This window comes from Medicago truncatula, chromosome 2 (genome assembly GCF_003473485.1).
Source record: "Medicago truncatula cultivar Jemalong A17 chromosome 2, MtrunA17r5.0-ANR, whole genome shotgun sequence".
NCBI lineage: Eukaryota > Viridiplantae > Streptophyta > Magnoliopsida > Fabales > Fabaceae > Medicago > Medicago truncatula.
In genome coordinates this window covers 44,277,031-44,304,555 of record NC_053043.1, presented here as the reverse complement: position 1 = coordinate 44,304,555, position 27,525 = coordinate 44,277,031, and the positions used below count along the sequence as shown (strand labels likewise).

The window sequence follows — 27,525 nt, the reverse complement described above, 5'->3', positions numbered from 1 at the left end:
TTGGAGCTAATCTCATGAAATATGCAATATATAATAATATTCATTTCCAGGTACTATTTTTTCTCTCTCTAGAAGTTTAGTTTGGCTTTGAAGTACTGTATATTTTGATCTTTTGTTGTCTTTATATGTCTCATCAAAATCACTTGAAGTTGCAATTACATATGTTATGCTTAACTTATGCATTGTAAAATCATATGAAATATCTCTTGCAATTTGATTATGCATTTTAATATTTAATTGACTTTTTGCAGACACCTCGAGCTGGGAGATCAAACACCTCAAACATTTAGCAAGAGTGAGACTTTCAAACTAAGAGGCAGAGATCTTTCAATTGAAGTTAACTATTATCAATATGAAGTTGTGATATTGTTTGCTTCTAGGATATTTTTAATTTTTTTTTTAATTTTTTTATTTTTTAAATTTCATTTTATCATCCTAGTTTCCTAGGATCTTTTTTTTTTAAATTTCATTTTATCATCCTAATAGTTTACTTGATATGGAATTATAGCGCAAGTTTGCTACTGAAACTTATAATGTTTTATTTTGAAATGCATGGTGATCATATGTATTCAGACCTACCTATGAAATTTTGATGGTCTAGGGCGAACCTATAACTTAAGCTCTAATTAATAAGTAGTATAAATTTTTTGTATTCTCGAAATGTGAAAATAGTTTACTTGAAGATGATATTTTTTTTTATCACATTAAGAAATAATCTTATAAGAACATCATACTTCATACAAAAAACAAAAACATTGAATTTTTTATTTAATATCCAAATGCTCATACAAAACAATTCCTATGAGCATTTCAAGATGCAAAAGTCGCTAAAAATTGTGTTTGCATTGATATGTTCTATCATATCTTTCTCAATACATAAAATGGTCAGGGAACTCAACCTTCTTTGTGACATTAACGATCTCAAGTAGTTTTCAATAATTTTAACTTAGAAAAACTTCTTTATATAATGCAAGTGTCGCTAACATAGTTAAGAGAATTCAACAAACAATTAAAACATTTGAACAACAATCTCTAAAATTTCAAATGCTGACTTCAAAACATTTGACATAAATATTTGCAACATTCTTTATAGAAAAATAAGAATATGAGAAATACCTAGAAAGATTATTTATAGGAAATATGATATTCAATTTTTTTAAAGGCCATTTTTAATTAAAATTTATCAGGTTTTAGCATCAAGAATATCCAAATTTCTAAGATCATAAATATCTAAAGAAAAGGGTGTGCGGTCATCGATGCCTACATCAACATCTGTCAGATCAAGAATGTTATCATAATCATTGATGGGATTGTCATCATTTAAATTTGGGTCATGTTGGGGCACTGATTAAGGAAGTTAAAAGAGAAAGTTTTGAATTAAAAATGTCACTTTTTATACTTTTAAGATTTTGAATGCACAAGTTTCAATGTAACATTACTACATTTAGTTTCCTTAACCAGTGCTCCGGGGACACGAGTTAACATTTCCCTTTAAATTTTAATTAAATTGTTTAAGATTATTTTCTTCTACAACCAATCCATCACTACTTGAATGCTCTTCTACTCGTTTACAAACAAATTTATTTATTGCTCTATTTTGTGATTATGTTAATTCTTACACTTGTGGACGATTGCAATTTGAATGCATGGTTATTTTGTTACTTTAGGACCTAAAACAAAACAAATAAAGTAATAGCACCTGAATTGTGCTCGCCGACGAAGCTCAGACAATCAACGTCAAATTATTTGAGACTAAGAAATTGTGCTTACAAGATGCCTTAGAAAATTACAAAATAAATTAATTGCAAATTTCCAAATAAAAAATCAATTGAAAATAAAATATGTACGATGATTAAAAACCAATATGTTGTTGTTATTGTTTATAGTTACACAATTATTATTGTTTAATAAAACATACGATAGAATGGAATATAAAAAAAAAATAGAATTTCAAATTGTTAATTAGAAGGAACAACGATAATTAGAAGGAACTATGGTGAAGAAGAAAATGTGAACGGGGTATGGATGATCAAATAGTAAAAGAATAAAATTTAGGTTTGTTTTGTTTATATTGGGGCCCCATTTTTTGACCCATTTTTTTTAGCGTTAAATATGTTTTTGGTCCCTATAAATATGTCAACTTTTCGTTTTAGTCCTTCTAAAATTTTCCTTCAACTTTTAGTTCCTATAAAATTTTCAATCTTCATTTTTGGTCCCTCTTTTAAAGTAAACTCATATGTAGAATTCATATTTTTTAATACAATTTTTCAGAAAAATTCAAAATATTATAAGAATCACTCAAAAAAATTTTTAGAATTTTTTAACAAAACATGAATTTAATATGAATTTTTAGATTTGTTCCGGTTAAAAATTCATATTTGAATTTGTGTGTTGTTAAAAAATTATAATTTTTTTTAGAACATTTTACACATTTCTGCACAATTTCATTAAAAATATAAAAATTAAATTAAAAATAGGGACCAAAAGTAGTGATTGAAAATTTTATAGGGACTAAAAGTTGAAGGAAAATTTTAGAAGGACTAAAACGAAAAATTGATATATTTATAGAGACCAAAAACATATTAACCTTTTTTTATATATAGCTTTGAACATATACAGCGCCGGATATATTGTGCACTTTCATAATTTATTGACCCAACCCTCTTTTAGGATTGAAGGGGGCATTTCTTAACAATTAACATTTCTCATATTAGTTTCATAAAAAAACATTTCTTTAAAAAAAAAATCTCACATTATATTAGAAATTATTCTTCTATCTGTTTTTTTTTTTTGTTGAAATCATTTTTCTTTGACTCCTCACCTGTTAGAAAGTTTTTTGGACTCTAGAAAGTTCAATACACTCTGGTCAACATTAAACCAAAAATCCATACAAACCTAACACAAGTTTGACCTTAGTGCAATTTCCTTTACCTTAAACTTCACTAACATGATGGGTCATTGTTCTTTATGCAACCGAATTTGGCCCCTCAAATTTCAAGTAACTATCATTTTATCCCAAAAATAGTAACTATTATTTTAAAAGGAAAAAAATAACCAAATTGACCATAATTTTTTTTAGGTACAAAACCATAATTTTGTTTTATTAAGATAAAATTAATTAATTTCTCACAATTTAAAGCACACCAATGAAATAATTTATTATCACTACTATTTTTTTTGTGGTTGGAGTTCGAACTCCAGACTTTGCATATTTTATACATTATCCTTACCAATTAAGCTAAGCTCACAAGGACCTATTACCACTACTCTAATGCAATCTCATAATTTACAAAAAAAAACTACTAAAATTATTTCAGTCAGTCAGCTATTTATTACTCTTAATTTTTGTACACAATCTTCTTTTTTACTAAATTTTCTCACACAATCTTTTTATTTTGAGTAAAAAATATAAGTAAACTTTTGGTACACAATCTTTAAACAATTGAGCAAAATCTTTAACCAATTATTGTTCACAAATAAACAAACTTAAAACAACTGTTATTGTAGGCTATAACTGGCCCTTTGTAGTACAAAAGACAAGGGAACATATGTATTGTACTCCATGATTGTAAAACCACAAACAACATGGGCAGCAAAGCAAGACATGGCAAAGTAACCGTACGCGCCGACGTGGGAGCGTGGTAATGCTTAACTTCAACATTATTTTTGTAGTTACATATTTTTTTTTTTAAGGGATGTAGTTACATATTATTAATACCGGAATTTATCTTAGTTGATAGGAAAAATACATAATATATATAAGATTGAGTTTGAACCTTTAACATTGCACTAATTTATTTTTTAAAGGTGAATTTCTAATCGCTGAACTATTTAACAAAAAAAAAATATTAATACGAACTTTTCACCGCTGCATAGAGTTAGAAACCTATGAGATATACAATGTGAGTTCTGTTCCTTCAATTAGATTTTATTACACGCAAGAGTTAGAAATTGAAACTTTAACCATATACACACAAGTTTTAAGTTCTTTACCATTTGAACCAATCCGGTGTTTGTATTTTAACATTATTATTTCTAACAGATAAGCATGTATGTACAATGTTTTTTGCACTTATAGATCAGTGTCATGAAACACTTACTTACACGCACTCTTTTGTTCTTGTTCTAAAACTCTCTCTCCCAGAAATAGAAAAAGAAAGAAAGAGAAAAACAGTGTGTGTTTCAGAATAGAATCTCCTTCACTGCACCTTTTTCCCTTGCTTTCTTCACCTTTTTCTTAAGGTCAGGGTCCTCTTTTTATCACAATTTTTAATTAATCAATCAGACTCATTATCATTATTTTTTATTATATTATTATATTATATGCTACTAAAAGCTTAGGAATTCAATGTGTATGTATGTAAATCCATGTGCTTACATACATTCTTCTCCACTACCATTCACACAACTGATTTCACTCCCAATCTTAGCCGTTAAGTTTATTTACACACTCCAGATACCTTTTTCTTAATTACTTTCCTTTTTCAAGCTTAAAGTTTTTTTTATGACTCTAGTTTTCTTAAAGTTATTATTTTCAGCATTATCTCTCAAACTTATTCACTTTCTAAAGTAAGTTCATTCCTTTTCTCAGATTTCACACTTCTTTTTAATTTATGATATGCTATGTGATTTTTTTGCTTATATGGAATAATGGGTCTATTTTAACTTTTTTAAAAATTTATTTTTTTACTTTTGTTTTGTTTGATTGTTTTAAATGTGTAGTAATTTTGTTTTGGTTGATTGAATTTTGAGAGTTGTTGTTGTTTTTTCAGTTGAAGATTGAGGTTGATTTAGAGATCAATGTTAGAGATGAGATCTAGTTCACTGTACAAGAGAATGAAATTGAAAACTGATATACAAAAAGTTGTATTTGTATTGGTGTTGATCTGTATAGTTCAGTTTTCATTTGCAGCTACTAATCCCACTGATGGTAATGATTATCTTCTTTTCATGTTTTTCATTTTCTATATCTACAGTAATGCCTTGTGTTGATACTTGATAATCTACCTCCCTTGCAAAATTGAAGTATTAAATTTGTGATTCTGTACTTCTTTTGTTATATTATGTTCACATGTTTCTTATTCAAATCAAAATATGCTACCTTGTTGTTCTGCTTCTACCTATGTCATACCTTGTATTCAGGGTTTTAAATCATGGCCACAATAAAGGATGCAGTCGCATCGTGATCCTTGGTATTACATAGAATTGTGGTCATATGCGGCCTCAATTGCGCTGATGTTGTGGTTTAGTTGGCATAAAAAACTGCTATGTCGCAGCCCACATTGCGGTTTCGGACCTTTATGTAAAGTACTACTTCTAACTAGTTCAGTAAGGCCAAGTTTGGATTGGCTTATAACTTGGAGCTTTTCAATTAGGTTTATAGTTGTCTTACACGAAAGTTCCTTATATTATAAGTTTATAGGTTATTATGGAGAAGTTGAACGATAAAGCTTCTGAAATTTTTTGAGTTAGGTATATTTCAATTTATGCAAAAAAACTCTTTAAAAAACACATAATTAGAACAATGTGACTTCTATTATTTTTTCGTAAATGTTTGTGGAGAAGTTTATCTAGACAGACTCTATGTGCCCTGCCTTTGGGCTCAGAGGCTACTGGATTGTGTGGCCATGTTTTGTAGTGATATCGATTACTTATAAATGAGGTATGCTACTTGTCAGGAAGAAATTTGCATACGAAACATGCGAATACACATGTGGCAGTTTTTCGTAGAAACTAGAGAGCCGAGACTGCTTCTTGTATGTTGCCAATCAAATGTTTTGTTTTACATTCTTGCCAATACTTTTCGTAATGTTCAACACTTTCCTTTATGAGTTGCTACTCGCAACATGTTCTTTGATTATTTTCATCTATCTGTAATTTATTATAATATGATAGTTCTAAAATTTTGTAATTGTATGATATCAGTTGCTGCAATTAATAGATTATATGCTGCATTGGGCAACCCTGTTCTTCCTGGGTGGGTTGCTAGTGCGGGAGACCCGTGCGGAGAAGCGTGGCAAGGCGTTCAATGTAATGATTCACTCATACAAGAAATGTATGTTATCGCTTTTCTTGCTTCTATATAGCAATTATATCTTACAAAGTAAATGACTGTTAGCATACTTATCTATGACAGAACTCTGATTGGTGCAAATTTGGGAGGAGTATTGGGTGATAGCTTGGGGCCGTTTGTTTCTATCAAATCAATGTAAATGAAACACTATCTCTCAAAACTTTGACACTTTTTTTGTTGCATTCTCTGCATCTTTTTGTGTATTTTTCTTCTGCTTCACCTTTGCTAATTGCTTCACGTTTTTCGAGGTAGATCTCTAAGCAACAACCACATTGGAGGAAGTATTCCATCAAGTTTACCTGCCACGTTGCAATCCCTGTATGTGTTACCTACTTGTTTAATACTATCTCTGATTCTCTTCCAATAAATTATGCAAAAATGATAAGATGGTTTGTACTTTCACAGTTTTCTTTCAGGTAACCAGTTCACCGGAAGTATTCCAGTCTCTTTATCCACATTGACAGAACTGACTGCCATGTGAGTTGTTACTTCTTCTATATTTATATTATATTCTAACGGTACCCAATGTTAACCGTTAAGTTAGTGTCTAAAATGAGATCAAATCATCTCCTTTCAGGTCTCTTGATAATAATCTGTTAACTGGAGAAATACCAGATGCCTTTCAGTCTCTAACGCGATTGACCAATCTGTAAGGCCTCATTACAGTTCATCTTTCACACTGACACACACACACACACATACATTGTTGAATTAAACTCTTTTAGCTTCGTTGTACATAAAAATTATTTGATGAGCCACAAACTGCTATGCAGAGATTTATCTCATAACAATTTGAGCGGGGAATTGCCTCCATCTGTAGAGAATTTGTCAGCTGTGACCACCTTGTGAGTACCGTTTCTTGAGAAAGTGATTTGAATCTTTGTTATCTGTTAATCAATCTAACCTTTTCCTTGTTGGCAGAAATTTACAGAATAATAACCTGTCTGGGACACTCGATGTTTTGCAAGACCTTCCACTGACAGATTTGTACTTCTCTTGACCACGTTTCTTATAAAATTTGCATGACATTAGCTTGATTATAATAAACATTTAGACTTTGTATTTCAAATGACCCATAGTTATTTTTTAAGATAAAAATCCATATGATTTTACTCATTTGGATTTTGGTCCCTGAGGGACCAAGGCTTTTATAATTAGACACTGTAAAGATCAATTCTTCATAAAAATAGGGACCAGTACCGAATAAGATAAAAAATTAAATGAGTGAAGAATATTGAGATGGTGCTTTAAAAGCACGAACCGAAGTTGATAAGAACAAAACTAAAGAGATCAATAATACCTTTGTTCCCACTAGAGTGGGGTCAGCCACATGGATCAGACGATGCCATAAAATCCAATCATGTATTTGGGTCAAGACCTCTGAATCGTTCTTAATGATTTGGTTGATAGATTTTCTTAGTCTCCTTCTGTCTCTAACTATTGGACTATTCTTCACATGGTCTACTCGTCTTACCGAGTATTTTTACATGCTTTCTACATACATGTCCAAACCATCTAAAATATTATTTTACCATATATGAGACACTGAGTGTACTTTCTTGTTGGGTTTTTTACGGTCCAATTAACAATAAATTCCATAAAACATTTTGTGATTATAACTATAGAGGCCAATATCCATTGAAAAAATAATTGGCGCCAAAATTTACTTTAGCCTATTATTAGTTCAGAAATTTGTTTATTGTTATTTTTAATTTTTAATGCATTTTAGAGCTATTGGGAATACACACTTATACTATCTTATTTGAACAGGAATGTTGAGAACAACCAGTTTTCTGGACCAATACCTCAAAAGTTGTTAACCATTACCAACTTCAGGTGAAAATCTTAAAACACAGTATTTTCTTCTTTATCCGGAAATGAGATTATTTCCTGGTCGGAAGATTGTGAAGATGTAAATGGAACTTGAAAATATAGCCAGGCAGTGTTAATTCCAAAGATGTGCAGTGTTGCAATTAAACAAGATATTTTGGCACTAGACTTTCTTTTCTGCAAAATTTTTAACACTGCAATGCAGAAAAAACAGCCAAATGTATGCTGCCTCCATTTATACAGTCAGTCAATATAAACTAAACTTGTAATGTAAGATGACACAAGTCTCAGAATTGAGAGATACGAGTTGAGATGTTCTATAGTCGTGTGAATTTGACGAGGTTATATTTTTGTTTTTTCGGTTTTATTTTTGCTCTAGATAAAGTGGCACTCAATAAAAAAATTTAAACAATTTGTGATGAAGGGCCTATGTAGGATTGAAAATATGATGTATATTATAATAGTGCTTGAAATTTGTGTTTCTTGACCTGGTTAATCAAAAGCCATCGTTTTCCCTTAGCAATATCAACGGAGGGGAAAGATGAAAAAGGATAATGGTAAACATTAAGCTTCACTTGAAGAAGTGGTCACTCACTGGACTATTGCATCTTGGTCTATTAAAAGTCAAAACCAAAAGCATAATACCTAGCAGTTTATCATCATCACCATTATTTTTGCAGCTTTCTTGTGTTTGTATTAGAAAAAAATGAAGTGTCTATTCCTTTTATCAAAGTTTCCACTATTTTCTGTTTTTTTTTTTTTTTTTTTTATTTATTTCTGTACCAAATCAGAAATTCGAGTGACATATATCAATATTATTTATAATTTTGGTGCTTCAATAACTCATTGTGATATTTATATGCAGAAAAGATGGAAACCAATTTGACCTCAATAGTAATGTTACTATTGCACCAACTCGCCCACCTCATTCTCCGGTAACAGCATCTCCGGTAACAACATCACCATCAGGAACTGTAGTTTCTGGGACACCATCTTCTGGACGTGTACCAACTAAACAGGCCGGTGGACCAACTGCATCAAAGGATTCAAGTTCCGGGAAATCGAAAAAAAATACCAAAAGAGTGGTTTGGATAAGTATTTCTGGTGTATTGGGGTTTATCATCTTGGTACTGGCACTTCTTCTCTTTCTTCCAAGATGTAGCAAAAGGGAACGGGTCGGCAGAACTTCTAAGCAACATCAGATTGGAGCATATGGAGGCGAAAGAACGAATCCTTGGAATAATGGGGCTCTAGTCCAACCACCTAGTCAAACTGAGAAAGGCAAATTTATTTACTTATGTTTTTTGTTTCATAATTCATTTTCTAACATTTAATTTTCCGACTTTACCATTTGAATTTCTTTATAAAATTTTAATTCTTGAACAGTACCAAAAGCGGCTGTTGTAAGGCCAAAGGAGAATCATCAAGCAGAGAAAAATGTACAAAGAATGGAAGCATTGCCAAAGCTATTAAGTCATGACATAGATATGAGTGGACTAGATGTAGATTCAATGCCACCTCCACCTCCACCTCCTCCTCCACCTCCTGCTCCACCACTTGCTGCGGAGAAGGTGATCGTCGAGCCAACCACATTCCCCGGAGGGTCCAACATTAATCCTTCCAAAAGTAGCCTGGTTCCTCCGACATTTGCAAAATCGTTCACCATTGCAGCCCTTCAACAGTATACAAATAGCTTTTCTCAAGACAATCTTATAGGATTAGGCATGTTGGGGAGTGTATATAGGGCAGAGCTTCCTAATGGGAAGGTAAGATTGTTGCTTATCAGTTGCGCTTGTTTTCTATAGAATGACTGATGAATTAGATGGCACAAAATATCTGTATGTTTGTGTTCTCTGTCTACTTCTGCTTTTAATATTTTGCCAAAACATTTCTTGAATGACACATGTTACTGATATTTTTCAACCACACTTCGATTCATGTTTCCCTATTTCTCTTTCCCTTGCTCAAGAAGTCCCATAAATTTCATATGTACTGTGGTTGATTCAAAACCTGATACTTACTCTTTCTGTATAAATTGTCAGATACTTGCTGTGAAGAAGCTAGACAAGAAAGTTTCTGATCAAGATGATGCTGAGTTTATTGAACTGGTTAATAATATTGACAGAATTCGGCATGCAAATATTGTTGAGCTTATTGGTTACTGTCTAGAGCATGGACAGAGGCTTCTAATCTATGAATACTGCAATAACGGGTCAATGTATGAAGCACTTCATTCAGATGATGAATTCAAAACAAGACTTTCTTGGAATGCTCGTATTCGGATAGCACTTGGGGCTGCCAGAGCATTAGAGTAAGTCCCAGTCCCAGTCCCAGTAACTACTGACACAAAAAATACTTTCAATTATAAAAAAAATCCTAGGTTGTTGTTTGTAGCTTATTTGTATTCAGTTATTTTCTTTTTCAAATCGAGTTTATCGAGTATGCCTCGAATGATTAATTTTAGGGTGGAAATCTATTTATTTTTGCTAATTCTTGAAATTAATAATCATCGATGACACTTTCTGCAAGTTTGAATTGCTAATAAAATATGAGGTTTACCAATAAAGCATCTTTATGTGAAACTTATGAGTCTAATACTTGGTGTTGACCTTGTCAAGGTACTTGCATGAGCAATGTCAGCCACCTGTTATACACAGAAATTTCAAGTCTGCTAACATTCTCCTTGATGAAGATCTATCTGTGCGTGTATCTGATTGTGGTTTGGCTCCATTAATAACTAAAGGTTCTGTACGTCAGGTAAGAGAGTATAAGATATTGTAAACAAATGTTTTTGCATTATTTTGAAATGAAGGGAATAATTGTCGTCAGTCGATGTAATTTGCATTATAAGAGTCTGATAACATTCATACATTTTCAGCTCTCAGGACAGCTGCTAGCAGCTTACGGCTACGGGGCTCCAGAATTTGAGTCAGGAATTTACACCTATCAGAGTGACGTTTACAGCTTTGGAGTCGTTATGTTGGAACTTTTGACAGGCCGTCAGTCCTATGACAAGTGAGACACTTTAACAAAAATACTTTGGCATCTATTTTTGGCTTTTCGTGGACTTAAAATTTTTGTATCATGTACATCTTGAACAGAAAACGTCCTCGAGGTGAGCAGTTTCTTGTGAGATGGGCAATTACTCAACTTCATGACATTGATGCGTTATCAAGGATGGTTGATCCTTCTCTAAATGGAGCTTACCCTGCCAAATCATTGTCAAATTTTGCAGACATTATTTCTAGATGTGTTCAGGTAAGCTATTCAGTCGGATCCAGATTCCATGTTGTAGGAGAACAATACATTTACACGCAGTAAACAATCTCTAGTGTTAATTTGAGACCAGATGACACATAGCAAAATCAGTTTTCAACGACCTTGGCCATTGACTTAGATTTAACGGTTCAGATTAAAATATGTGTGACGTTGTTCCAACATGGAATCCGTTTCCCGTATGAAATTAAGTTTCAGTTTTGCATAGTTTACTGATTATGTCATGTAACTGATTTCCTCTTTTTGTATATAATACAATGCAGTCTGAGCCAGAATTTCGACCAGCGATGTCAGAGGTTGTTTTGTACTTGCTAAATATGATAAGGAGGGATTCTCAACAAAATGAATAAAATGAAAGATGAAAATGGTAATGATATTTGGATATATGAATGAATTGCAAGAAGATTTTACCTGAAAATTTCAGAATCTCAACTAGTGAAGACATGCATGTTACAACATCCTATAAGAGGGTTTGTTACTTCCAAAGAAATACTAACCATTCAATATTGACATGCCATGTTCTGCAAGGAGGTTTATCCAATCAGCTTCAGAGAATTGTTGGCACCAACACCCCTGTAGTTATTATATTTATAATTTAATGTGTGATAATTTTCATGGTTCATTAAACCATGCCCCATGTTACCTTGGTAATTGACCCATTTATTTATTTGATGATTGTTCCATATTGTTGGTGATGGAATGTGATTTTGTAGCAAATTATAGTTACTAGTATTTTATTATGTCCATTCCTGGTAATGAAATAAAATTTTGATAATCCTTGTACCAATTCACGTTCAAGCATTGGGCTATACTCCTTGGGAGACAAATATACTAATTGGTTATAATATTATTTTTTTGGTAACAAAATATGTGTATATGTTCATAGGGTAAAATTAGTTATATAATTTTTTCTTACTAAATTGGGTATAATTGTTTCACGCATAATCGAACTCGTATTCTCATGAACAATTCATATTTTGATGGAGCTGATTATTCACTTTAACTTATTCACTTGTCTAAAATGGTTTAAATTTTTTCTCTCTCTCCAAAATCTACGTGATGCTATCTATATGTCAATGAAATGTTGGAATAAGACTAAGGTGAATGTTAACGTGTCCTAGGGACATTGGTTAAGCAATTAATACAGTTAAGTTTTTATGAAAAAAGTAGTGTAATTATTATTTCATCAAAAATAAAAACTTACATTTTTAAAATAAAATTTCTATTAAAAGATTCCTTAATCAATGTCTCAAAAATAATGGTTAGCAAAACCCTAAAACTAATTTATAATAAGATGAGGTCGTATTTACATTCAGCTCATACATGGATTTTATTTATTTTAAAAAATGTTAACAAAGTAAACCAATGATGTTTGTTGAGAAAAATATTGTCAAAACCAAACCAAATCTAATCACCTACTACTACATTTAAATGAAGTCGACTTCTGCTCCATCTATTAACTCTATTTACTGTTCACTTATGATATATAAGTACAACCAGTAGATTTATTGAGATCAATTTTAATAAGTGAATCCTAGTGATAGATTCACTGATCTTTTTTTTTTGTCTATTTTTCTCGTAAATAGACGGTAAATAAAGATATATAAATGTAGCATATCTAGACTCGAATAAATGGAGGGTATATAACGATTTTTATTTTATTTTAATAAAAACTATTTTAGAAATGCAAAAGAAAAAAGTAAATAAGAGAAAAAGAGTATCTACCAAAATAATAAAGAGAAAAAGAGCTGAACCGTGAATTGATACGACAGTAACTAACATAACAACATGCATGAAATATTTTCTCCCATCCGTTCGTGATTTCTCCTCCTTTCTCTTCAGTTTTTTTCATTCATTGCGAGACCAAACAAATCTCTTCTTCCCTTCCTTCTTTTTCGATCATTAATTTTCATTCTTCAAAATCAAAATTCCTGCACTATCCATTTTTTCTTCTCTCTTCTTTATCTTTTTCATCACGATCCAATCCCATGACAATGAGTAACTTCGAAACCAATCCCTTCGCCGAAGAAGAAGTTAATCCTTTCGCGGTAAGTTTTTTCATATCACATTTTCTCTGATTCTCTCTTTTGCATTGTATGCCATTAATCGTCCTATATTTCACATCATTCATGAATTAGTCGAATAGAATTAATCAAAATATTCATAATGTTTCTAATTAAATATAAACATACATGCTTCATTTATAGCTGCGTGTATATTTATATTTAATCAACAACGAATATTTTAGTTATCTTTCAGAATTAATTTTCATTATTCTCTAAAATATCTATTTGTATTTGATTGGATTTGATGCATGGTAAAACGATCAGTGCATGAAAATTAATCTCGTTTCATGACTAGGGTATTCTAAAATTTATGGATTATTAGTAAGCTCGACTTTTCCTTTAGAAGCTCCATCCTAATTTTATTTCTTTTTTTGCGTGCGGAATAATTAATTCAAACTTGATTAGTGATATTAAATCAATTGAATTCAATATAAAATTTTGTATTTTCGTTAATAATATTAGGATGGATCTACTAAAGGAAAAGCTTCAGGGCAATCAAATTATGGTGGAGGTGCATTCTACACTACTGTAAGCTCCACTTGCTTATCTCACTTCTACAATTTGTATATATCAGCTTAAGCTTAACAACTTTTTATTTAATCATTGTTTTAAAACTTTTGATATGTATCATGTATTTGGAATTTGAGCTAGAGTGTTGCATAGTTTATTTATATAATTTTAACTTAAACAATATCTAGAACTACAAGAATTGAAGTTTCTATTTGTTTACACTTGATGTGTGTTTGAATGAGCGGTGAGTTTGGGTAAAATTACAGTGACATTGTGATTTTGTTGAAGCTTTGAAGTGTAGTTTTTGCCAGAATCGTGGTGGTTTGTTGTAATTCTGTCAATCTCACCAAAAATTCAAACATATATTAAATCGTGGTATCTCATTTTTCATTCATTATTAACTTTCTACATTTTTTACCACTTAATTTTACAGAACCCAGGAAGTGTTTCCTCTGTAACCTCATCAAGGCTCACACCCCTTCCTCACGAGCCTCACGATCGTGGGGTGACTGTTGACATTCCTCTTGAACTCCCAAAGGTATAGACTGGATTATCATAATGTTGAAGTAAATGTCAAAATTATGATGCCAAAGTATTGTTTCTCACAAAAAATTAATTTTATCTTTTTTTTTTAACTTTAGGACCTCAAAGCAAAGGAGAAAGAACTTCAAGCTAGAGAGGCTGAATTGAAAAGAAGGGAACAGGTAATTCCTCTTGATCCCTTGTTTGATTGCTTTGAACCACAATTCACTTTGTGTTAGTAACTTGTTTTCCAAGCTTCAATATAATAGGTTGTTATTTAATGTAGCTGCCTATAAATAATAATGATTCTATCAATTATAAGTAAAGAAATATTAGGGACCTCATCATTAGCAAGGATGGATTATATTTCTTCATTGCAAAATATGAAGTAATTATACAAACACAGACACTAAACACGACACCGACACTAACACAACGACTCCAGTGATAATTTAAGAAAATAAATTAATTGAATGTTGTTGTGAATTCGTTGTGAAAATCACACCAATAAAACTTAATGCGTGGAGCAAATTAATACCAAGTAATCAAATCAAGCGGGTAGCAAATAATTCAAACAAAAAAAAAAACAAACAGCAAGAGATAAAAGGAAGAAGGAGAACACAAGAATTTGTTTACCCAGTTCGGTCTAATGATGACCTAGTCTAGGGGAGAGAGCAGCTCTTCGTTCCACTATAATTCGTTCCACTATAATGATATGAGTTTTTTTACAAAGAGATATTGAGTTACAAGAATCAGTCTTCAAACTTAATTCTACTCAAGTCCCAGCCTCTTCCCGTGACCAAGAGACTCAATCTTAATAGTGTTTTGTTCAAGGTGAATCAAAACAATCCCAACCCTAGTGTTGTTGCCAAGAGAAATTATTTATAAACCCTAGTTTGTATGTTGGCTTCTAAACCCTGTTTTCTACACACTTTATCATCTGATACAAGACTTATATTTATAGTGGAAAGTAACCCATATAATATGGAACAAATCTTCACTGAAAATACGTTTCTGTTATTTCCTTCAGCGTACCATCGTGCCACGTTACGATTACATCGTGGCACGAATTTTCCAGTGACTTGCTTCAGGATCTTGTTTCAACAATCGTGGCACGTTGCTTCTCCATCGTGGCACGTTTCTCCATATTCCTGATTTTAAATTAACTCTCACAAATGTAATCATATTTATTGATATCTGACACTGACACATGTTAGACACCATACATGTGTTTGATCAGAGAAGTGTCGATGCTACAATATCACTACTTAAGGGTAACACTATAGATCAGTTTTTAGTTTATGACAATAATAGCAGTCATATTATACATTCAATTCCAAATCAGTTCATTTTGTTCATACCATTTGAGTTATCTTGGCCATTGTGTGTATAACCTATTGTTTCAATTAGGCAACTCATGATCTAGTGATGTTTTGCAGGAGCTACAAAGAAAGGAAAGTGCTATAAAAAAAGGTATTTTAAGTTCATCTATACTTATAGGAGCCAACAGGAATAATGCCTTCATTTTAGTGGTTTACATTTTTGTTTTGCAGCTGGAATAGTTATAGAGGAAAATAATTGGCCACCTTTTTTCCCTCTCATTCATCATGACATTGGAAATGAAATACCAATACATCTGCAAACGATCCAGTATGTTGCGTTTACAACATGGTTAGGTACGTTGAAGCCCTTCTTTTTGTTCTAAGGTTGTATTTAAGTGATAACTAACTCTTTGTTTTCTGACATTTGGACGAAAAGGCAGTTTCACATTCTTCTTGTGTTCATATATATGCTTAAAACCATAACTGAAGTTACAAATCATTTAAAACTTAAAAGTACTCGATCTTTTGCTTCATGAGCCTTATAGTTCAGTATTTTTTGCATAAGCTATAATTTTTGTATGCTAGTAAATAAAATGCATATGCATTTCAGGACTTTAAGTCCTTTCTTTTTAACTATTTAAAAGCATTGTTTCCTTTGTTTTTCCGATGTAAGATTCTAAAAGAAAAAAAAATGAAGTGAGGAATAGTGGAAGTTCTCTGTTTTATATGTGCATTGGCAATTTACTATCAGAAAAGGAATAGGCATTTCTATGCAAACACCTGCATCTGTTTCTAAATATAAGTACTGTTTCTCAGTTTCTGCAAAATTAGGAAGCAACAATTATCTTGTTGATGGAAGTTTCAAGACATTTATAATATTGATGAAAGAAAAATGATATATTTGATACTAAATGGAGTTTCATTTTGATAAGTAGTTTGCTCATTAAATTCATCCTTGTACTAGTGACTTGTAAATGTAATTTGCTTCTTATCATATAGAAATATTGTTTTCTTAGCTTCATGTTGATTGTTTTCGGTAAACAAAAGAATTTTCTAAAGAAATGAGACTAAACTTCATTGCAAGTTGTACTAAAGAATAGCCAAATGAAAAGTATATATACAAGTTAGATGAACATGATAACCACACAGCGCAGCACCAAAACAGACGCACCAAAAACACCGGCCCGTTTCATGAATATTATAAGGCATACCAAAGATTCTTTCACTCTGCAATATCTATATCATCAGCAGAAACAACTATAAATGATGCTGCTTCTTGTCCATCATATACTAAAACCTGTTATGCTGCACCAACATAAAAACTAAACACTCTGAATGCCCTTCTGTTGAGTCTTACAGTATCGGCCAAGTTTGCTTCGATAAATCTCATGACAATGTTAAAGACTTCTTAAATTCATGTATTATTTTGTAACTTTAAACAAAACGAGAGATGTATCTTTCATTCTTTTCCTCTCAATAAATAAAATTACAAAATGTTACCTCCTTTATGACAATTTTTCTTTGATTATCGAGTGTCTTAGTTTTGAACTTTGTAACAATCTGCAGGTTTGATTTTCTGTCTTTTATATAATATTGCGGCTGTTACAGTAGCTTGGCTCAAAGGAGAAGGTTTGTGTTATATCTTAGTATCTTATCATTCATTATAGTAGGCATGCATCCATGTCGTTCCTCATACAAATTTGTTTTACCTTGTAGGTATATCAATATGGTTTCTTTCAATTATATACCTCATTTCCGGTGTACCAGGAGCCTATGTGATGTGGTATCGCCCTCTATATCGTGCTACGAGGTAGTTAGTTTACAGTCTGATTGAATCCAATTTTACTGGTTTGTCATGTTTTGTTCTATAATTCTATGTCATCTCCTGTTACAGGACGGACAGTGCTCTAAAATTTGGCTGGTTTTTCTTATGCTACTCGGCAAGTTTTATATTTATTTTTCATAGAAGTAACCATTCATTCTGTGCTTATTTTGCTAATCGGTCTTATTTAATTTTTTACTATTTTCTCCAAGCAGTTCCACATTATGTTTTGCGTTTTGGCCGCAGTTGCACCTCCAATTATCTTCAAAGGAAAATCTCTCGCGTGAGTTTTCTTCTAATCTTTTCATTCCTTTTATTTAACATGCCACTTGATGTCCTTCATCACTATATTTTGGCAGTAAATTTCTTTCTAATTTTGCTTTTCAATCAAGCTAATGGTTATATTGTAACAGGGGTATACTGCCTGCAATTGAGATCATGACTTACAATCCAGTAGTTGGGGTATGTTGCAACTTCTAGTTCAGTTATTATTTTGTTTGCTTCTAATTTTCATCTGGTTTCTTAATAAGGAGTCATAACAAAAAAGTTGGATATCATGTCTTGTCAATCGTTATACTCCGTCTCAATAATCGTCACGTTCATATTTTTTTCTATAATTCAAACTAAATGTCATTTTAGAATACCAAATCAACATTTATTAATTTTTCCACTCATATACCATTATTTATTGAATTTCACTTCACTTACATACTCGACTAACTACAATTAATAGGGGTGTTTTAGTAAATTAAACTAATTTTACCATTAAAGTCAACCAAACTAAATATTTCTGTAAGAACCACGCACATTCCAAATGTGACAATTAAATTGAAACGGAGCAAGTATTTTTAATCGATAGTAATTGTTGTAACATTTGTGGTGAATCGCAGATACTCTACTTTGTTGGTTTTGCTTTTTTCGCCATCGAAACATTACTGAGCATCTGGGTTATTCAGGTTTTTTTTTCGTAATCCAACATAACATATGTATTCTCTTGAATCTACTTCCACATTCTTGTTTAATGGATGATTTATAAATGCAGCAAGTATACATGTACTTCCGCGGCAGTGGGAAGGCGGCACAAATGAAACGTGAAGCTGCAAGGGGGGCCATGATGACAGCTCTATGAGACTATGATAGACTAAGACTGAGACTGAGACTGGAGTGATAACATGTGGAAAGTGGCACTTACAAATTCAAATGTCTCCTATTATGGTTGTATACACACCATATATTTTTAACTCAGTTACCAGTTCCTTGCACCTTTTGCGTTGGATGTTTATTCCCTAGGATTTTTTGGCCTAGGATTTGAATCAAACTGGAAGATTATGATAGAAATTGTAGGTGTTCATAAATAGACATAACTTGTTTCATAGAATATTGTTTGTATTTAATAATATTGACAATTATGGTTCTGATCTTAAATGTTACAGCAGAAATGCTGTGGACAGTGAGTATCAGGAGGCTATCTGCAAAGATGAAATTGGATTCCATGCAGTTATGGGGAAAGGACATTGTTGACTGTCCAATCTGATGGTCCAGAAAAATGCAGATTTAAATTTTATTTTTAGAATTTAAAATATCAAGTTTGAATGTAGACCGTCATATCTTGATTGAATGCTCATCGATATCTCGAATGTGTGTAATATCAACTGCACGAGAGTTTGATCCTAATATTGACATATCAAATGACTTTGCAACCTTGTACATTGTTGATGAATCTAGTACCAATAAGTATTGAAAGATGGTTCCAAACAGAATTTGAACTCATATTCTATTGAGTGGTCTTTCTTAACTAAAACTCATCAACGATTTGAGCTTCATAACAAAAGATTATAAAGAGAACTTACAAAAGTTGACTTATTTCATATTTTTTACAATTCCTTTTTTTATAATCTCAATTTTTGAGAGACAATTATACATTTTTGTTTGTATAGTTTTTTTTAAAAAAAAAACTCGATATCTAATTCAATGATCAACTAATCTAGAGGATCAATCTCACCGTTCACTAGCCGATGATTAATTGAAGTCAAAGCAAAGTTATCTATGAATTGATCATACACGTAAATCATTGACATCTGAGAATTTAAACCCAAAACCTATAAAAAAACATATTTTTTGATTTCAAATATTCACCACAAAACTCACAGGGGTTTTGTGTATAGTTTATTCTCTCCTCCTATTTTCAATCAACCAAAGAGAAGAAATTGTTTTTGGTTTCCTTTCTTTCACTTTCCATCATTTTTGTAAGGGGCATTTTCCATCATATCAAACAATTAAAAATCTTCTCATTGTTCACTCTTTTTTTCTTTTCTTTTAAATTTTTCTTCTCTTAACCAACCCAAGTGGAAGATAGTAGTATCCACCTCCGTTCCTTTTTAAGTGTTATTTTTGGAGAAAAAAAAATTGTTCTTATTTAACTGTCATTTTCAAAGTTCAATGCAACATTAAATGTTGTTTTACCAATATTGTCCTTAGTTATTTATTGTGGAGAAAGAAATATATGAAATGAGATATTAAATGAATAAGGTCATTATAGTAAAAATATAGTTTATTACATCAAAAATAATATCAATTGTTGATTGTCTTAGTTTGTGTAAAATATCAAAATGTGACAATAAAAAGAAACGAGTATAATTTTGATAAAGAATAAACTGTGTACTATACAAAGGCACAGTGAACACAGATAAGCAAGTAGCAAATTGACCTAACCAGCTGCCACCATATTATTAATCAGGTCCTACACATCCCATATCACATTTATTAAACCCCCCTCTTTTGACCTCCACGTGTCACAAGTTATGTCGTTCATCTCCCCTCCAAAACATCTTGACGGTCCTAGATCCAAAAAGCACCTTTCAAAGATGATAAACTTTAATCAATGGATAATAAGTTGACCTTTTCCCCTAAAAATCTAAGTTTAAATTTCGTTGTCAGCATAAATACATTGTTAATAGATGTATTTTGGCCACTTTAAATCTTGAGTTTATCCTCATTTCGATGAATTTTAAGTATCCAATTCCTCAATATCTTTCTCATATAAAAAAAAATTTAATTAAAGGAGAATGTTAATTCCGAGTCATTCGTTGAGGAAGTAAATACAACATTGGTTTTTATAAATATCTAAAATTTTGTTTTTAATCCTTACAAAAAGGTTCACATTTTTAAAGATAAAATGTTGACGAATTTTTTTATAAAATTTAAAATTGCTGATGGAAATTTTACAAGAAATAAAAAAGCCAACAGAAAATTTATAAATAAATACTAAAAATTGCGGATTTTTTTTTTGTTGCAAAAACTAAGAATAAAATTCAGAATATTTATAAAATCATTTACTTAATTACCCCTGCATTCAAAATCAAGATGAAATGTATCCGCACACACTTTATGCCACGGAAAAGAAAAGGTCATCACATTCATATCTTCATTACTAAGAAAGTTCATCAACATTATGACCCTCAACTAACTTGTTGCCAGCTTCACTTTCAACTTAATATTTATATACACACATCACCACTTCTCATATCACATATCACATTTTTTCAACTAATAAAGTAGAAAACTACACTACATTGTGAGAAGGAAAGGAAGAAGAAGAAGAAGAAGAGAAATGGTGTTCTTTTGTTTTCTGGTGGATCAAACTAAGGAGATGCAGAAGAGCAAGCCAGCAGCGGGGACGTGTTCACGGTGCGGCGGTGGTGCAAGTGTGGCGGACATGAAGACAGCCACAAGGTTTTGCTATGTCCCATTTTATGTGAAATCTTGGAAAGCCATCGTTTGTACCTTTTGTGGAGCTACTCTTCGTTCTTACCATGACTAAGATACTATAGTTACTAGGTATTATTAGTACTAGATTAATAAGATTAATTATTATTATTAGTAGATAAGTGTGGTAGCTACTAGCTACTTGCTGCTTTTTAATTTGTACTAACACATGGATATTGAATTCAATTATCCATGATCATGAAAATGAGATCTTTATGTTCCAACTTCCAACTCTTTCTATTTTGTTTTCTTTTATTTTTGTTATATTTTTTTTTTAATTTTTCTCACTTTTCTCAAGTTGGAAGTTGGAACTCCTTTTCTACAATTTTAGGTCCTGTGTATTTGGTTTTGGTAAATCAATTCAAATAACTATATTTATCTTGTGCAATTTCTGCACTCTTTCTTTTGTGACTAAAGTGCAACTTCTTCAAATCTGTTTTTTATGCTTCTCATTGAATAAATAGATCAAGTCCTAAACTAAAAAGCTTAGTATGGTTTTAGGCCTCGAATAAAAAATACAACTAATTTTTTTTGTTGCATTTTTGCTGCAACACCAAGCTCAAGCATCTACTCCCTCTCTTGGTCTTGAAGGAAAAAACGAAACAAACTAAGGATCAAATATAGTATTTGATTACGTTAAAGTGTAATTTAAGACTAAGAAGAGAATGCAAAGTTTGTTAGAAAAGCCGCCAACATAGTGATTTATCTAAATATGAGATATTTAAACAAATCACTAGTTTGTTATTTTTTTTTAGAGATTTCTTTTTGTAGTTATGATTTACACATATTTTAATTTTTTGAATTTAAGTTCCAATGTGTTTTAGAGGTTTTTGAATTTTTTTTGTTATTTAGACGGTAATTAAATATATGGATCCGATTAACGAGTGTCTTAGAGCATTTTTAAGAATTTCATTAAAGGAAATTTTGTCTTGAAAATCCAAATTGTTACTTTAGTCAATACTGTAATTACACATTTTTTAATATAAATTTACCGTTTTTAATACTTTAATCAATACTCCAAAAGACATTCGTTAGCATTCTCTTAAGCATATTTACAATTCAATGCGGCCACCAAACTTTTCTTTTTCCTCATGACATCAACAAGATACACAATAGGAGTACTTAAATAATCTTTCAAAAAGGAGTACTTAAGAATGGAAAATTTCAGGTGAGTTTTGGACTTGTATTTGAATTTTGAAGGGCTCGAGAGTTTTAATGAAAAACACGGTAGAGGGCTAGTGGCAATGAGTATGAATTTGTCTGTTTTTGGCATTTATTCGTTTGGCCAGGGACAAGTGACCATCAAAGGGAAGGATGGGACCTAAATCATTTTGATAAAATGATATTTATTTTTCTTTTAAAATTCACTGTTTTTTAAAATACTTGTAAGGATCCATTTTTTTTACCTTTTTCAAGGTTTATATTATTAGAATTCCTATAAATATTTTTTATGATAAAAAAATGTTATAAATAATTTTTATGATAAAAAAATGTGTAACAATCTATAAAAAAAAAAAAAAAGTGTAACAAGTATAAATAGAGTGTAGAAAATTGTTTATTTCCACATAGGAAGCAATGATCTAACATAATTTGGTGGTATATCGAATGTTTTATAGACAATTGTTTCTATTTATTTTTAAAACTCTCATGTTGAGTTTAATTGACGGTAAACTAAAAGATTGATCATGAATTAACAAAGGTAGCTTCATTGTTAACTAACCACCGATTATTAATTGATGTATCACCATGTACTTATATTTTGATTGCTAATGAAATGCTATAAGTTTTTCACCTTAAAAAATGTATAAATAGAAGAAAAAAAATAGTCCAAAAGTCAACTTTTGATCGTCTTTTATAAATTTCGATCAGATGTTTACTATTCCTTTTTAATTTTCTTTGACATTTTTTTTATTTATTATTTTAAATAAATCTTCTATTTTACTAAAATTAGTAACGTTCATCGTTTTACCTTTTCAAAAGGTCCATATTTAGATTTCCCCTTGCAATTCGTAAATATTTTTAATAAAAAAGTGTCTAATTTTATAGACAAATTTACAATATATTTTCTCATTACTGTGTCTTTAATTAGCACCAGTGTTTTTTAATTCTTGTAATTAAAATGATAGGGTGAGAAGTAACTTAAGAAATTATAGAAGTTACATTTTATTGTTAATATATCAAAAAATATAAACGACTACTATATTTGTCCCCATTATAGAAGTTACATTTTATTGTCTTACACAAATGAAAGACAAACTATAAATATTAACAATGAATTGAAAGTATATGGGGGTGGACTCCAATGTCTTGTCTGATCATCTTTTAGAGTTTGTTCATTCAAGAGGTGGTGGTAAAGTTAGGAGGTCTTTCCTTCAGCTCATTTGCCTTCTTTGTGTCTGGGTTTTATGGACTGGGTGTAACAATAAATTGTTTAATAATTTTGTAACTCATATTCCTGGGTTGTTGGATAAAGTAAAATATTTGACTTTAGGCTGTCAGAAAGCTAAAAAATCATTTTATGTTTGGTACTGATAGGTGGTGGTCGAACCCTTTTGAATGTATGGGCATCAACTAATGATTTTTGGTTTTTGTATGACATGACCGACACTGTGTATCTTTAGGAGTCTGTTTGGCATGCATTATGCTATTGAGACTGCTTATTCTGTGTTAATATATATTTCATTTTTTATTGTTAAAAAAAAAAAAACAATGAATTGAAAGTTTACGTGATAAAGGATTTGGATCACTTAAATAAACCTTTTATCTTCAATCATTTATATATTGAGAAAAGTCTTTAAAAGAAAAGAATTCACTTTTGTGTACTCAAGTTTCTCAACGGAAATTTGTGTGTGGTAAACAACGGTGGAAATTTTGTATCTATAATAACATGGTAACCAAAAAGTGCAAACTATAAATAAAATAATTGATCTAATATATTTTCTATTATCATTATCATAGATAAAAAGTGAAAATTGTAAGTGAACACACCTAGTATAAATTAGATAATACACCCTCCGGTTACTATTATAAGCAAAAAACTACATTTTACATTCATTCAATTAATGATGTATATAGTCTTTATTGTAGATCACATACATCATTTAATGAATGAATCTAAAATATTGATTTTTGCTTATAATAATGACCAAAGAGTGTACAATTAAATGTGATACTCAGAGTACAGCAGAGGCTTTATACAGCTATAGCATGGGGATTTCCAGCAAATACTCAACTCCATCCTTCATGTTCAACTTGACAGTGGCGATTTAATGTCCGTCAAAATTTAGAAAGACAAAAGGCACGTTAATGTTAAAGTAAGCAGTAAGCACTAAGCACCCTTCCTTTTGGGGAAGCCGTACGCTCTCACAGTCTCACTTCAGTGTTTGATTTTAAAATTAATTTTTTTCTGGGATTGGACAAATTAAAGGGTAAATGACTAGACAAAAATTGAAATATTTGTCATTTACTAAACTACGATACGACTTTTTATCAAGTATAAGTTGTTTAAAATATTAAAATAATATTTATCCACCAAACATCTACACGACAAAAAATTGTTTAATTCCTTAAAAGTTTGTTCAATATTCTTAAAAAAAAATTATTCTATGTTGTTTTGTCTTGCGTTGTGGTGTTCTGTTTTAGGCTATTATGTATGATAGATGTATAATATTTAAGTTTTTATTCGAACCATGAACATTTAATTTTTTAACTCCTTTATTCTCTTAGTTCAATCAAGTGAACTACTCGCCCCTATATTATTGAAATATCTGAATATTTTTTAAAAAACAAGTTTATCTTCTCAATTTTATAAATGATTATAATTAAGTAATTTTGTTAATTTGATAAATACTCTCAAATGAAAATAGGGAATTAAGTAAAATGGCAATGAAGAAAAAGAATAATAAAGAAAATGTGTTGAGCCCTCCCTATTGACCATAACCACTCCCCAAATTCATGCATTCATACATATACGGTGACTCTCTCCAAAATGTTGAACTATAAGGGTGGTGTTATTAATGCCAACTTGTTTTTGAAAAGGATTATTGTCAACTTTTTTTTTTTAAGAAAGGATTAATGTCAACTTGTTCACACATGTTTGAGGCATGTAATGTAACAATATGTATGTCCTTATTAAAATAAACTAGATCGTGCACCCGTGTACGTCTGAGTTATATGTAAAATGTAATATTGTTAGAAATTATGGTGAACAAAATTATTGTCATGAGTTCAATTCATAAAAAATGTATAATAAATTATTCGAGTAAAAATTCATTATTAAAATAACAACAATCACGTAACTAATTTGAAATCCTTCAAGAACATATATGAAAGAAATTTTATATAAGCCTTTTGTTTGATCTACACATATTAGGCGTCATACATTTATAAGATTGTTCACTATTTAAAATTATTCTACAAATCTGCAAAGAAACAAATAAGCAATATAAAAAAATTAACGAATACATAATCAGACCATTAACTCTTTAAAAGAAACCACACACATCTATAATCATTCCAAAACTTCTGGAAATACATTTATTTTACACCCATTAATTAATAATTAGTTAATAATCAAGAGGAGAGAGAGAGAGAGAGAGAGAGAGAGATAGATAGATATAGAGAGAGAGAGTACCGTGTAGGAAGGAAAGAGAAGGAGGAGATATGTTTCAAGCCACATGTTATTGACCTTACAACGAGCTGCAATTGCCAACTGCATAAGGTTTGATGTCTGAGCAAGGGATCATGGAGGTAGGCCCGTTGACGGTGCAAATCCAGGTGTTGAAATAGTCATAGAAGAATTCACTGATTGAAGAAGTTGTGGTGGAGATGCATGATCTGAATGTCACGAAATTTGCTGAGAACAAGCATAGAAGGGGAGGGCATAGAGGATCCAAAAAAAAAAACATGGTTGTGAGTGATGAGAGAAGACGAGATATGCCCTTTTTAGGAGAAAAAAAAATGAGATGAAGGAGAGTAGCATGTTTTGCTTCGTTCCCGAGAAAGAGAGATGGTTGGGATTCATGAGTGAAAAAGAAAGAGATATGTTTTATTGCATGTGTAACATTTGACTTGTTGCATGTAATCTTCTCGATACTTGGTTTCTGCATGGATAAAAATTGGGTTGTTGCATGCATTCCTCATGACGTTTGAGTTATTGAATGAGTAACACTTGGCTTCCTGCATATATTCCTCTTGACATCTGGCATGTTGCATGTATTTCTCATGAGTCATGACACTTGGTTTATTGCATGTATAACACTTAACTTGTTGCATGCATTACTCTTGACACTTAGATTGTTGCATAGGTAACATTTGCATTGTTGCTCTCATTCCTCTTGACACTTGGTTTGTAGCATGAATACCACTTGGTCTATTTACTGCATGTATTCCTCTTGATATTTAACTAGGTCAATGATGATAGGGTCTTTTTGTTGAAGGCCAAAGAAGGGCAGGGTTGTCATTTTGAAAAGTCTGCATTTTGGTGCCTAAGCAAGGATAGTTGAGTAAAAAAATTAGGGTTGGCATAGGGTTGTGCTAGGGTTTGATTGTTGTGCTTTATTTCATTTGTTTTTATTAAGGACATTTGTACTTTATCCCTGTGAGTTTAGCTCAGTTGGTAGGGATATTGCATTTTATATGCAGGGGCTGGGGTTCGAACCTCGGACACTCCACAATTAAATTGTGTGAGCTCTAGTCATTAGGCTACTTGACAAAAAAAAAAAGATAAATGTTGAGTTCAATGAAAGACATTGGAAAAAAAAAATCTTTCGTACCCCTTCTGATCTCAATTATAAACAAGTTTTTACACTTTATAAGTCTATTCAATAAATGATGTATACAATCTCATTATAAACCACATATATCATTTAGTGAATGAATTTAAAAAGTAGAAATTTTTTTATAATTAATAATCGAGTATGTTACTAGCAAAATATCCGTGTAATTGTACGAGTGTGCAAATTTTTACTTCATAAATAAGTTGAAAATTATTTTTTTTTAGAGAGAAAATAAGCTGGAAATTATATAAGGCTGACATTCACTAATGCAAAATATTTAACCGGTTGCAATAATAGTAGTATGTGATTAAAAGGTGACATAGTAGCACCTTTGCAATGAAGTTGATGTCGCAAAACATTTGTAAACCAATTTAAATAGAAAATTGCTGCTATTTCAAGCAAAAAGTTATATGTAAATACATCACGATCGTGTATTCCACCCAGCCCTTTTTTTTTACTTCCTCCTTTTCCATTTGACCTACCATGAATTGTGGAAAATTTTAAGTTTTCATTGGTTGTTTTTAATTCGTGATGCTCTTGAGATGGGTTTTTTTTCGCTTTA

General features: G+C 31.2%; 3 protein-coding genes across 3 annotated transcripts; all 3 read left to right on the top strand.

Annotated features, from left to right (window-relative positions):
• Positions 1–4,085: 4,085 nt before the first annotated feature.
• Positions 4,086–11,954, top strand: LOC25487613 (protein STRUBBELIG-RECEPTOR FAMILY 3). The gene is made up of 17 exons (XM_013609592.3): positions 4,086–4,242; positions 4,773–4,930; positions 5,926–6,055; positions 6,137–6,208; positions 6,326–6,391; positions 6,479–6,550; positions 6,651–6,722; positions 6,847–6,918; positions 6,995–7,060; positions 7,844–7,909; positions 8,769–9,184; positions 9,290–9,669; positions 9,946–10,214; positions 10,522–10,660; positions 10,782–10,918; positions 11,005–11,161; positions 11,443–11,954. Exons 2-17 carry the CDS (start codon positions 4,801–4,803, stop codon positions 11,527–11,529), a joined length of 2,331 nt encoding a protein of 776 aa, XP_013465046.1. The 5' UTR covers positions 4,086–4,242; positions 4,773–4,800; the 3' UTR covers positions 11,530–11,954.
• Positions 11,955–12,942: 988 nt separating this feature from the next.
• Positions 12,943–19,095, top strand: LOC25487612 (secretory carrier-associated membrane protein 1). The gene is made up of 13 exons (XM_013609591.3): positions 12,943–13,227; positions 13,708–13,773; positions 14,189–14,293; positions 14,397–14,459; positions 15,717–15,750; positions 15,831–15,953; positions 17,166–17,228; positions 17,316–17,409; positions 17,494–17,539; positions 17,637–17,704; positions 17,835–17,883; positions 18,312–18,377; positions 18,464–19,095. The coding sequence occupies exons 1-13, from the start codon at positions 13,168–13,170 to the stop codon at positions 18,548–18,550; spliced, it is 924 nt and encodes a 307-aa protein (XP_013465045.1). The 5' UTR covers positions 12,943–13,167; the 3' UTR covers positions 18,551–19,095.
• A 1,755-nt stretch (positions 19,096–20,850) lies between these two features.
• Positions 20,851–21,574, top strand: LOC25487611 (uncharacterized). The gene has a single exon (XM_013609590.3). The coding sequence runs from the start codon at positions 21,032–21,034 to the stop codon at positions 21,239–21,241; it is 210 nt and encodes a 69-aa protein (XP_013465044.1). The 5' UTR covers positions 20,851–21,031; the 3' UTR covers positions 21,242–21,574.
• The last annotated feature ends 5,951 nt before the right edge of the window (positions 21,575–27,525 follow it).

What these genes read in the sequence shown, in the direction of transcription:
- LOC25487613 (XM_013609592.3), top strand. Translation starts at nt 4,801, where the DNA reads ATGTTAGAGATGAGATCTAGTTCACTGTACAAGAGAATGAAATTGAAA. An exon ending in GGGGCTGCCAGAGCATTAGA is followed by an intron (nt 10,215 to 10,521) that starts GTAAGTCCCAGT and finishes GACCTTGTCAAG; the next exon opens with GTACTTGCATGAGCAATGTC. An exon ending in GGCCGTCAGTCCTATGACAA is followed by an intron (nt 10,919 to 11,004) that starts GTGAGACACTTT and finishes CATCTTGAACAG; the next exon opens with AAAACGTCCTCGAGGTGAGC.
- LOC25487612 (XM_013609591.3), top strand. Translation starts at nt 13,168, where the DNA reads ATGACAATGAGTAACTTCGAAACCAATCCCTTCGCCGAAGAAGAAGTT. An exon ending in AAGAAGTTAATCCTTTCGCG is followed by an intron (nt 13,228 to 13,707) that starts GTAAGTTTTTTC and finishes TAATAATATTAG; the next exon opens with GATGGATCTACTAAAGGAAA. An exon ending in GGAAAGTGCTATAAAAAAAG is followed by an intron (nt 15,751 to 15,830) that starts GTATTTTAAGTT and finishes TTTGTTTTGCAG; the next exon opens with CTGGAATAGTTATAGAGGAA.
- LOC25487611 (XM_013609590.3), top strand. Translation starts at nt 21,032, where the DNA reads ATGGTGTTCTTTTGTTTTCTGGTGGATCAAACTAAGGAGATGCAGAAG.